This window comes from Manduca sexta, chromosome 16, assembly GCF_014839805.1.
Source record: "Manduca sexta isolate Smith_Timp_Sample1 chromosome 16, JHU_Msex_v1.0, whole genome shotgun sequence".
In the NCBI taxonomy this organism is placed as follows: domain Eukaryota; kingdom Metazoa; phylum Arthropoda; class Insecta; order Lepidoptera; family Sphingidae; genus Manduca; species Manduca sexta.
In genome coordinates, this window is record NC_051130.1 from 6,351,678 (window position 1) to 6,365,658 (window position 13,981).

At 33.2% G+C, this 13,981-nt stretch overlaps 1 protein-coding gene across 1 annotated transcript in view; it reads left to right on the plus strand.

The window, feature by feature from the left end:
- Positions 1 to 13,981, plus strand: part of LOC115444751 (thrombospondin type-1 domain-containing protein 4) — an 80,287-nt gene that overhangs the window by 44,629 nt on the left and 21,677 nt on the right. Inside the window, exons 6-7 of the mRNA XM_037439417.1 lie at positions 1,396 to 1,498; positions 2,521 to 2,651. Of these exons, the coding sequence (XP_037295314.1) occupies positions 1,396 to 1,498; positions 2,521 to 2,651 (234 nt within the window). The remainder of the gene's footprint in view (positions 1 to 1,395; positions 1,499 to 2,520; positions 2,652 to 13,981) is intronic.

Here is a 13,981-nt window from a genome sequence, read left to right on the forward strand (position 1 = left end):
AAGCATTGTTTGGTATTCCACTGCGCTCGCCATTCTGAGACATGAGATGTTAATTCTCATTATGTCCAGTAGTTACACTGGCTACAATGTCCTTCAAACCGGAACACAACGATGGCTACACACTGCTGCTTGGCGGCAGAACAGAACAGACATAGCGGTGGTATCCACCCACCACCAGGAGACTACAGTGGCGAAAGGCGAGATTTCAGCATTGCAGTCGTACCGTAATATAACTATAGTACTGAGGCATTAATTAATACTTGGGTATATTATATTATAAATTAATATTCTTTGTGAATTATCGCTTGCTTTAACGGTGAAGGAAAACATTGTGAGGAAACCTGCATACCTGAGAAAATTCTCTATTACGAATTTTCGAGGGTGTGTGAAGTCTACCAACCGGCACTAGGTCAGCGTGGTGGAGCCTAGGCCTATTCCCTCTCAGTAGTAGAGGAAGCCCGTGCCCAACAGTGGGACAGTATATAATACAGGGCTCAAATTATTTTTTATTATTATTTACTTGCATATTTAGTCGTATACTAAAGGAACAGTTACTCGTCCTAATCAGTCAACGCGAACCGTAAACCATGCCAGACGTAAATACGATTCTCAATAAATCGCGTAATAAAACATAATTTTCCCACGTATGCTAATATATAAATCTAATGAAACTGTAATCGTTTGTATTGGCGCTGCAAATGGGCCCTTTAAGTATCCCAGTACTTAATCCGCTCGTTTTAATTTTGAATTATGACCACACGGATCGTAAACGTTACCTTGATTAGCATTGTTCTCTTAAACACGGTTTGATGTAAATGTACTGTTTGTTTATGCAGATTTCGGTTTAAAATTGTCTTTTTGGCGTGATTTAGCTTGTTTGGTTTAACAGTTATACGCTAGTTCTGTCTCAGAAGCTATTTATAATACTAATTTTAACTTTAATCTACCTATACTGACCTGAGAAACTACTTAGTTTGTGTTTTAGGGTTGTTTTTCTTTGTACATAATAATTTTTATTATGTTTAGAAATGACCTTCAATCAGTAACCATTCAATCGTCATTTTGTTTTATTACTTAATTGTGTTTAGTAATATTTTTTGTTATACTGAGAAAAAAACATATAAAATATTAGACACAAGTTATTTAATAGAATTGTTAAATTATTATAATTTATATACATTATTATTATTATCATATTTATTATAATATAATAATAATATTTCAACATTTTTAGATGCACCTACCTTGTTTATCTCTGCACCAACCTAAGGTCGACTGGTAGAAAATGCCTGTGGCATTAAGTCCGCCTATATACTTATCTATATATAAAGTGTATAAATAAATAAATAAATAAATATCGTTTTGAGGAAACTTAAACGGTGTTGTTTGTTTCAGCCATGTGCGGGTGGAGAAGTGAACAAACGCGCCGAGCAATGTGCTGCGTATGACAGGAGGCCATTTCGCGGCAGATTTTATACATGGGTTCCTTATTTGGACGGTATGGTTATTTACATCATATTTCGTAGTTAAATTACTTTTTAGTCTAAGACTTGAGTTCAAAGTTCGATTCTCTGGTCGTTTAATACGATGTCTTAGTTATTTCTATTACCGTAAACTTCGGATTTGCACCATGTTGATGTGGGTATTCAGAACTATAACAGATATTACATTGAAATATTTTTAAATTACACAAATATTTTAAGTATTACGGTAATCGAACTTACGCTTTCACAGAGCATCCACCGTTCGCTTTGCCGCAAAGCCTAACTCACTTCACAAATTTCTAATTGCAAAAGACCGTCTGAAGTGAAATACAAATATGAAAAGGTTAAAGATGCTTGTAACATTCTTTTTATTCAAGTAGTAAATCCTAGTCTCTCTTTTGTCTTGAACATTATACAATAGCCTACATTTCTGACACGTTTGTTGTTCAACAGCACTGGTGTTCAGTATCCGTTCCATTTCTCTAAGCCCAGCAACGAATATACGATTGCCAATATCTGTGTCGCTTTAATTATTTATAAATAGTGTTAAATGATAATACCCCTGTAAATCGCAATGTGTTCGAATTTCGAATTTAAATTCAGGTTGAATTGAGTACCTTTCTTTGACTTTACAAGATTTATGGGTTACTTCTATTCTACATCTAATGTCTACTAGCAGCAAAAACTATACTGCTATGCATTAACTCCGCTTATACCCTACAATATTGTATATAGTGTATAAAACATCTATCTATATATATAAAAATGAATCCCTATGTCCCTTGTTCACGCCATCACGCGTGAACGGCAGGACCGATTTCACTTTTTTTTTTGTTGTGTTTGTTATTGTCAGGAGAAGGATCTTATGAAAGAAAAAATTAGGGAAGTTAAGCGGAACGTTAGAAAATTTAAGAAAAATTAATTTCAGCGATTGACAGAATGCGCGCTGCAAATTCATAGTTCAGACGGGATAACGTCTGTCGGGTCAACTAGTAAAATATAATAATGTTTGATTACAACAAAATATCGTCAACAGGTGATTCTCCATGTACGTTGAACTGCAGGCCGTTGGGGCAGCATTTCTACGCATCTCTGGCCCTGGTAGCCGACGGGACGCCGTGTACCAAGCAAGGGTTTCGAGCTATCTGCGTTCAAGGATCTTGTAAGGTAAGTTTTCGATTCCTATTTAATGCATGGGAATCGATGTGATCGTTAAGAAAAGTAGACCAGTTTAGAATTGTCAATATTTTCAATGGCAATTTAAATATATTTTTTTTGAATACTTAATACAAAGAATCTTTAAGAAACCTATGAAGAGTTTCAAAGTCAAGTTATCATACACGGGATTGATTTACTTCAATGCAAAAATTCAGTTGTGATCACATATAACATAAAATTATTATCATCATATTTTTTACTAACGAAGCTGTACGATGCAGTTAAACTTAAGCTTAATATCCCTTATGGTTTAATAATGTTCTTCAAGATTCCTATTGCATCCCAAATACAAGCGTACATGGACAGGCAAATTGGTCCAATTATTTTACAATCACAATGGTGTTTGCAGCCAGGCTTGCAAATAATTATCCTGGTCTCAATTGAATCTCTGCTGCGTTCTCGGAACGAACACATATTAGACGTTCATGGAAATTTATTTTGTTATGATTGCAGTTCGTATTTTGTATGCAGTAGATTTAGAAACAAATTTGCGACGAAAATAAGTAACTGGTGTGCCGCTAGATGGCGCTGTTAATGATTTTAACCAAAACTGTTAAGTTTGATATCTCAATACTTCATAAAATCCATGAATATTATTATGCAAACTATAGTAATGCAAGCTGTGAATTATTATTATTGCATTTGTGGTTTTATAGTCAGTTGCTTACTGGCAGATAAATGATCGACGCTATGAACCTTCTCTTTCCCACAGGATATAAAAATTTAGGGTAAAGATTAACAAACGGAATACTTTTGTAATCTTACTAACATTTGCAAAGATAAGCCTATATGATTGGTATTATAAAAGCGTTCTTGCCTCTGTTAATTAAGAACGATTCTGACTTAAAAAACAAGTTTGTAAGAACGAGGGCTAATATTCCAAAATTTGAAAATGCGTCAGACAGTCAAATAACTGCAAGTAAAATTAAATGCATACAAGTTTTGTACGCTTCGATAAATTACTGTAAAATATTAAAGCACAATGGTCTCGTGAGTAATAAATTATAAATTGTCTACGTATTGAAACGGCTGTAACGTTTGCTTCACTGCTCTATAAAGTATTCAATCTATGTAACACAGTGGGTCGGCAAGGCCGTAACCGTCATAATCGTAAATTATTTCGTGTATTGTTGATTATTACGTGCTAATGTATGTTAGATCGCTTTTATTTTAACATTAACCTGACAGGCATAGCATTAAGAGAAGTCTTTATGGTAATTCCAAAATTTGTTGGATTTTATAGCAGAATCAAGAAGGTTTGTTGGTAGAAAACAACTTTTTTTTACGCGCACGACAAAGTGACCCACTGCACCTTTTGGTATGTGGAGTGGGCTCCAATAGAATATCGACTGACGATAAATGATTATCCCTCAGCAGTCGGCACAATTATGCCTGTTGGAACCGGATAAACACAGGCTGATCCCGAAACGCGATACGCGTTCTATGGCCGGTTTTAACACATTTCAATGTATAATCATTTATTATAACCATTAAATTAGCATTCACAATATCTGCTTACATTGCCATACAACAGTGGCGAAGGGCGAAATTTGCCGAAAGAGAACCCGACACATCTTATAATATGCATAAATGCGGTCTGCAACTCGTTCTAATGATAATTAGATTTTACATAAATTAAGAAAGGGAAGGCAGGAATCCGGTTATATGGACTCTTCACCACTGCCATACAAATTTATTAAGTACTAAGCACAAAATAACAGTATTTCTCCACTATTTAATGGATGTTATTATACATATAAACCTTCCTCTTGAATCACTGTATCTATTAAAAAAATCGCATCAAAATCCGTTGCGTAGTTTTAAAGATTTAAGCATACATAGATAGGGATAGAGAAAGCGACTTTGTTTTATACTATGTAGTGATTTGTGTTGCGGCGCGTTCGTGGCGCCTCGTCTAATTACACCCTAACCATTTTCATTATGATTACCACGATTGTGTCGGTAATTTTTTGCAATGAGTAATCGTCTGGGTTGATACACTTTGATATTAGCAATTAATTACTTCCAGATTGATAGGTCGTTGACCGATTTGGGAATGTTTTACGTTTTCATATAACTATAGTTTTTGCAAGTGATAATAGTGACTTTATTGCACTAGATTCGATATGCAATGGATGTATTTACGTCCAAAATTGTTATTAAAACAAAATAAAATTGGTTCAAAGAATAACATATTTTCTTTTGTTATAACAAGTAAATTCCAGTTTATTTTCTAATGATTTAAAATACAATATAAGTTTTACTATTACTTTGATCTTGACCAGATTTTACACGGCGATATAAAATTCAAATGCATTTATTTATAATTTTTCGTGAAACATAATAATATTTATACGTCAGGAAATACAGTCTAAAATTGTATGTAGAATATGAAAATATATAAACAACAACTAGAACAAATGCCTAATCAACACGTGCAAAAGTCAAATCATGTTCTTAGCAAAGGTCACCTGTAAAAAGAAATTAAAAACAAAACTTAGACATCTTTTTTATTCTCACCCATTAGTTAACACTTTGAAAGCGGTAATATTAGCGTACAATATAACGCATGAAAATAAAGAATAACAAAGTCAGTAGACAAATAGATTACCTAAATTCTGCGATGAACGGAAAATCCACAATGATTCATATCAAAGGCGTTTCGTTTAACACATTCACGTACTAGTACATTGCTGCTTCTGCCTTAGCCGATAAAATATACAGACCGTTCATATAAATTAGCACCTTTAGAGGCAACATGTTTAGCGCTTACTTCAAATAATTACTTTGTATAGTAATAAATTCGAAGTCTTGGCGCCACCTATGAACCCGACGCCTTATTTGGTTTGAAATAATAGCAGCCAATAAGCGGTCGGCTAAATTACAGGCCAATTCCATTGATCTGTAGTAGAATTGGAAGATTAGTAATTTGATACTGACTGAATGGCTTCGGCTTGGCCGCTGGATTTAATAAATAGGTGTTTTGTTCCTGATTTCGTAACGGTAGTTTATTTCAGTGTTCATTGATGTTATAAATATAAGCTTTTATAATGAATTACTTTCTCAATTATAAGGATGACGGCAAATGTTACACTGTTCAACTCTGCTACGGTAAATGCGTTATTATATATGGATTTTATAGTGTTGACAGATGTAACACGTGCTTTCGATATTTCTGATGTTCGACCTTCAACTTTCTCTTGTTTGCATCAACATAAAGCACACTTTCCACAAAGTAAGTGTCTATTTACTGCCAATGGATCGCTTTGTAATCGCCAATATGCAAAAACATTCTTCTCACCGCTACTTTTAATACTTAGGACCAACGTCATACCAGATATGGCCTCAAGTGTCGCATCAAAAAGACATAAAACTCCTCTTAACGCGAAGAGTGTGGGCTAATTTATTTTTTGGACATAATTAACATACTTTGATCTGCTTTAAAGGGTAATAAAATTTTATATCTTCATCAAGTGAAGCGAAGTATATCGAAAGCATTTTGATTGTGATAGACAATAAAACGCCTACGCAGACGGCATTGTTGAGGAACAAGGCAATGTTTGTCAATATAAATGCTTTGAAAAGCCGGCATTCCGTCTCTATTAAGTAAGATAGAGCAAGATATTTTTTTAATCTAGATCTATAATTTACGATTGAAGTATGAGAACTATCCAGGAATGTGTGACTATTCGAGTGGTCTGGTGGTGGTGTATCGTCAGCACTAAGATTTAAACTGCTGGTGTGAGCAAACTTAGTAGTTCGAGGTTGGTTTCGGTTGTCATAACCCGATCTCTTTGTATCCTGACATGCTTAATTTTTATAAATATATGTAAACACAGCCAAGGATATAAAATGGCGTTCTTTTGACTTTCTCTATCTATTTTTTTAAAAATGGCGAATGAATAAACTTCGTTAGTTAACTAAAATTAATATCTGTTAAAATGATCAATCAAACTTTAAATGTATATTGCAACTGATTTGAAAATAAACATGAATATTCTAATAATAAATGCATTAAGCAATTTCTTTTTCGTATTGAAATTAAGGGCTACTATAGTTGGCCACCTAATAATTATACATTACTTCAAATTACTACGTGTTTGCTGTCGTTATTTTGTGTAACATAGCTCTGACAGAATCCTTGGATAATTATAGTTTTACCACAGTTACAGTGTTTTATAAATTATGGTTATCGTTGCGTGACAACTGATATTTTGGTTATGACTTTCATTTGGCACTTGCATCGACCAAACCCAGCCCATAAATGCTCAAAGCGGCTGGTAAGTTAGTAAAAGGTTTTATAAAAAGTTTGAAATGATAAATACAAAGTTAATGTTGTAAGCTGCAATTTGAGTGGAAGAAAAATATCCTAGATTAGTGGTAGCTTGAGCTACGTAAATTGCTGGCGCACGCAGATATGATTTTTTAGAAGTTTTAAGAAGGAAACTTTTGCGGGAAACGCTGTATAACTAAGGGTTTTTAGGAAGTTTCTCAAAGTTATTATTAAGATTAAGATTGAACAGTTTTACCTTTCTGGTTAGTATGTAATATAGGAGGCCTTGACAAACAAAAGACATATTCATATTTAATGCTGTTTCACACCTTAAATTAGTGAGTAGACTGATAACTAATATATAAAGACATAATGTAATTTAAATTAAGAATGTTTAGTCTATTGACTGTTGGTATGTCATTAAATAAATATTATATGTTATACATGTCTATATCCCACTATGTATATGTATTATAACATACTTCAAACAAAAATGAAAAGAAATACACGATTAGTTTAAACGAATCTTCATTGTATAGTTACTATACCAATATTATATTTACGCTATGTTTATGGTACCACAGTATGTATGTCAATGGCCAGATTAGCTATTTTATGACTGACCATAAATAATATATATAGTATTCTGTTTGTTACAGTACAGTACCTCATAGCGAGTGTTGGGCAAGGTCCCCAGTTTGTTGGCGCCGTCCTTTAAATACTTTTGTGGCTTTATTTGTTCGAGACATGAGTATTGTTTATTTGTTTTCTATTTATTTTGTGCGCTGCAGGAAAAATTTGCAGGGATGGATTATTTAAATGTATTTAAATCAATTGATTCACAAAGAATACACACATGATTTTTTATAAAAGTCAGAGGTGTGTGCCCTTGGGATTTGAACCTGCGGACATTCGTCTTGGCAGTCCGTTCCACACCCAACTAGGCTATCACGCTATTATTTTATTTTATTTGTGAATTTATCGTTCGCTTTAATGGTGAAGGAAAACATCGTGAAGAAACCTGCACATCTGAGAAATTCTCTATAGGAATTTCGAAGGTGTGTGAAGTCTACCAATCCGCACTAGGCCAGCGTGGTGGACTAAGGCCTAATCCATCTCAGTAGTAGACGAGGCCCGTGCTCAGCAGTGGGCAAGTATATAATACAGGGTTGATATTATTATTATTCTTATATAAACCAATTGATAAGATTAAGTCTGTATATGTCATATCGCATCGCGTATATAGAGATTCATTTTTGATTTCCTTTAAGAGGATGTAGCTCTTTTCCGCAAGTGTATAGCGGTGAAGTTAAGTTTTTATCTAAATATAATTTATATAGACAATAAGTTATTTTTAATTTAAATAATTAAATAATTATATGTTGACGTTTTTAAACGGTTATCTTTTCCTTATTAGTTAAATTAAAATACTATATAGAGGTACAAACGAAGTCGCCGCAAATTGTGTACTAAAATAAAATGTAGAGAACGCAATTCGCAAGCAATTTACTCTTAGCACGAAGACTACGCGATCACGATGCACATTATTTAAGGCGTTTAGCCGCAAAGTTGCATTTTCGTGATAGACGTCAATCTATAGTTCATAGGGTACTTTAGATAATTGAGATAACTTTAGCTCGCCCTTTGCGTATTTTAAATTAGACAGGGCGTAAAATACAGCAAAATATGGCCGCAAACATAAATATAGATTTACGTTCTTAATACTAGTGAATTGATAGCTTAATACTCATAAAATAACTTGCTAGAGACAACGAATTAAACCGCACGAATTATGTGTACGATGGATTTGATTAACTGGCGTGGAGCGGTCAGTTTTGAGCTTTGCGAGGATATATTAGCGATCCTTCGTACTTTATTGTGGGTGGCTTTGTTTTATTCCTATTGCAATAATTATAGTACTTAAGTATTATAAGATAGAGTCGTTTTTGGAAGTTAGAGTGGTAGAGTTATATAAACTGGGATAAAATTATAAAGCAAACTGACAACTGTAATACTTATTGTGAGGTATAAAAGATGACTGATATATTTCAATAACCGACTATGACCAATATAATTTTCAGGGAAGGGTTTTCTAGAAAGATCTGTTAAAATTTTGCAAATTGGAGTTGTGTATTGTGTTTATGGTTTGCAATAAACATATAAAGCTCAATTATAGTAATTTAGTAGATAATCCCGATTTACCACGATATAAAGTCGAATCATTCGAAATACATGTGCTCTGAAATAATTTAAAATTCTTTCAGTCGTACACGTGTGTTAATCAAGCCGTCAATCAGTTTTGGAAATCGAATTCAATTAAACATTATTTCGCTGCATACAAATCAATTTGGGCTGTGCAAATAGCTGGTTTAATTCATTTGATAGTTTTGCGGGAACGTTTTTGACCGATTGAATAAATCATCGCGCTCGGCGGGAGCTTTACGAAATTGAATATGAACGTCCGTTGCATTTATGTAACGTCAGCATCTTACCTCAATTGAAAAAATATAGTTATTTTTAGTAGCAAAGTTATAAATCATCGATATATGTACTACGTACTAGATTTAGCATTTTGTACCTTCACTGTGTTCAACTGAATTGAACTGAAATCCATTCAAATTCAATATTGGTCAATATTGACAGCTTGTGGTTGTGTACGGAGTGGCCCTCATGATATAAGAACTCGAATCTAAATGTAAACCTGGATTTAAATAACATTATTTGTCAAATAAGTAAAATTATTTGTTGTTCAAGTGAATAAATAGGTTATAACAGTGACGTTTTGGTGGCGATTTTAGTTCAGATTTTGAGCAAATAATTTAAATGGACGTTCGTGTCTATAGAATATACGTCAATGTTATAAAATAATTTATTTTTAAATTAAGAATCATGCCAGTATTACGCACAATGTAGGTAGATGCAGCATGTCTGCTTATCGATGGTGTTAATATTTCGCATACGGTATTTTTAAACCGTGTATCATAGATGTTGAGTGTATTGCGTAAACATGTTCTTAAAAGGTAAATTAATTCTTAAAATCAAACACCTGAACTTCAATCACAGATAATGTTCGTTATGGACTTAGCTTTGTTCTAATACTATCATGGCATATGGAACTCTTAATTGCTATATCCAACATTGTGGCCAAATGTTATCTTATTACTTTATTGAGGTTAATTGCAATATTTTTTCCATTAAAATACGTCTCAACTAGTAGCAAATATTAAAAGTAGAAAATCGTAAATTAAATACCGACACCTATTAAGCATTAATGAAATTCTACATGCATAGTAATAAAGCGAGTAATTAAAAACACCTATTGGTTATTTTAAGTGTTGTGATAAAATGAAGTGCTCGGTATGCCGTCTGTACATGGTGCTCTCTGTTAGTTTGTCGGTTTTCCACATATCAATGCGCGGGAGACGAATCTTTTACGCCAGTAGTGCACGGCTACGCGGCTCGCGGCGCGCGACACACGCGCAGCGCATTCGCTACCTACATTCGGAAAACTCGTACTCGACTATTGTAATTCAAATATCGAAATTCCATTTATAAATATTTAATTTAAAAAGTGAATCCGTATATATTTTTAAAAATCGAACCACCAACCAGTTTATAAAATAAAAACTATTTTTTTTTCTACTATATTTTTATCACAGGCATACGTTTAATAGTCATAAGGAATATTTATTTTTATATAATATTTAAATTAGGTGTTGGATTATTACAAAACATTACCACAAACCGTTCAAATTCGAGTTAACATAAAGCTTTTTATAAAATAATTTATCGAGATATACGTCGGAGCAATTGGATTAACGTTAAAAGTCTCTTATCGTCCGCAATTATAATACTTAAGTGATGTAACCATCGGGCAATGACAATCCGATGGTAATTTAATTGCTGTCAAAAGTCAAATTTAAATGTTGAGTGCGTCTTCTCTCCAAATACTCTTATCAGAGTAACACATGTGTTTTTATTAAGCTGTAGACTGTTTAAAAACATATTTTCTCATATACGTTTTTATTCGTTGGTTCTGTGAAAAGAAAACACCTTCGCATGTTGAAGTTAATTTTCATTTAAAAGCAATGTAGGTGATTGGTTGTAATATGAGACTAAACGCTGCAGCTTCTAACTCGTTGGTATTTAGTTTCGTCTTCCTGTTCTCGATTTTTTTTTCTATTGTTTATTGTGTGAAAAGGTTTTTAATGTGGTATATTTAGTGTGGTAAGTACATCTTGTGCTGCAAAAAACGTGTGTTTATATAACTGGGTAAGTCATATTTCATATAAAAAGGAACTGTTAAATGAAAAACTGCAAGTAACTGTCCCGTGATATTTGTTAGACTGCAATCGATTCGTTGATACTACGTCGCGTTGTAATGCCGCGTCACCGTCGACAGCGAATCGTGTTAATTTTTGTCAAGAGATTATTAAAAGACCGCCATAAAAGCGTCACAAATAGCGATCAACAAATTGGGGTTACTTTAAGGTCGATTAACATCCGCTAGGGTTGCCATTATTAAATTAAAATTACAAATTTTTATACCACTTTTTAAAAATTCCTTGCAATTATGTTTAGAATTATCCCAGTATTTAAATTAGTTAAACCTAAAGGCAAAAAAAAAAATATTCTCCTTCTGTATATTTTTGACAAGAAAATATTTGTAATATTTAAATTTATAAAAAAAAATGTACTCAAAATGAAATCATTTAAGTACATACAATGTTTTCGGTTAATGTGTAATTTTATAAATTATATGGCGCCTCGTTTAAAAGCACGGGTCGTAAAGTCTTTTAACTTTATGAGAGTTTGATTTAGTGTACTTACATATTAATTAACTATTTTTTTTTAAACGACTTCAAAAAAAGGAGGAGGTTATCAATTCGACGTGATTTTTTTTTTATAACATTTGCTTATAAGATATCCATTAAGATCGTAATGGTGAGTGTACACAATATAACCTTAATTTATTCAAATTTGTATCGCCATTTTTTTATCATGTACACCGGCATAATAAATCATTAATAGGCTGTCATCGTTTAATATGCAGACCATAAAGTTATATATAAGGAGCAAACGCTTAATAAATTTTAATAACCTATCGATTTATTCTGCCGATACTATAATTATAGGTACTTATCTATTAACAGAATTGCGAATATAGTAAAACATAACAAGTCTTATACTAGTAAATATTATATTTAGATTTTTAAAATGTCACGCCTGTAAGCCGTACGCAGAGATGCAACAAGTGATCCAAATTTACAACGCAAAGTATTGGACAAGCCTATCGCCCTAAGAAAAAAACCCAATATCACTTTACCCGATCCGGGAATCGAACCCTAGACCTCAGTACTGCAGTCGTCCGGTAATACATTAGTCAGTAATTAAATTGGTGTGAGTTCCATAATTACTGGTGATAGGTCTCTCATATGTGAGAGCCTGAGTTCACCGTACCACCGTAATGTCTATTTTTGCCGCTAACCTGATGCTTGCGGATGCAATGCTAATGCATCAGTGTGTAGTCACTGTTGTGTTTCAGTTTGAAGGAAATTGTAGCCAGTGTAACTACTGAACATAATACTTAATTTAGACATTATATGTCTCACCATGGCGAGCGTAGTGGGATACCAAACAATTCTTTGTAATTCAAGGTGTAAGATGCTGTTTCTACTGTTTATGGGCGGTCGTATCGCTAACCATCAGGCGAACGGCAAGCTCGTCTCGTCATTCAAAGAAATAAAAAAACGTATTTTTTTAAAGGGATTTATTGGCAGCCCTAGTGTTCTGTAAGTGTCTACTTATAGACAACATCTTTATTCGACGTATCGCCATTCATCATCATTGTTATTCTCTGAAATTTGTAATGGCGTGCGCCATTACGGTGTCAGTAAACTCAATAATTTGTCATTTCAAATAAATGTGCTATATTTTGACGGATATAATTAAACTTTACGACTTGTAATAGTGGCGCCGTGTAATTTAGAGAATTGATAATGTCCGAAAATGGAGTAGATTAGTCAGATTAACATGATTTGTCGTTTAACGTCACATTCGCACATTATGTGCTAAATCAGTCCAGTTGATTTTAGAGCTTTGCTTTCACCTTTTAGTCAGTCTTACAGATTAAAACTAATAGAACAACCAATAGAACAGAAAGTAATATTTAATATAGTTCCAGTAACGAATCGAATTCCTAATAAAACTCTTTAAAAAAATATTTTTAATAATTTTAAAATTTTGAAAATCGAACGCAGGAATTTAGTTCTCGGAGTAAGTCTATATGAGCATCAGTCCTATTAGATAACGAAGAAATTACGATAAGAATGTGGGCGCCAGGGCACTTCATACTGAAATAATGTCTTCATCAACTTTATAAATAGTTGTACATTTAATTATCATTATAAGAGACAATTGATACATGTAACGCCAAGCAGATTGAGTGTTCTAGGTATTATATCAGATTTGGCATCCATCGTACAAACTAAACAATATTTAATCGCGTCATTGCGCTCGATTTCACGATTACAATCACGCTTAGCTATTTTAATTAATGTAATGAAATATATTACCCTGACTTCGTGGATTCGTAGAAATTGTAACGTTCAAATGATTTACTTATTCCCTTTACCAGATCCAATGCGTATACTCAATATTGTCATTTCTTTAATATTGTATACGGACCTATATTTCTGGTAGTTCTGGCTGCTTCATTATTTCTTTTATTGTATCTTTAGCATCTATTAAATTTGGCAGTTTTCCTTCATCATTTTAACACTTCGTAATATTACTAAAATATTATCAAAACCTTATATAACTTTTCCTTTAGAATTATAATGAACTAAATTTTCTGCTATTCAAATCCAATATCAACCAACCAGCTTATTGGAGGTCTTTCTGTCACGTCTAGTTATTAGTTTCCAACCGACGAGTAACGATCAATGAGCGATTAGCGTGTTATGATACGCAGATGGTTCATTCATTCAATTCGCATGACTAATGT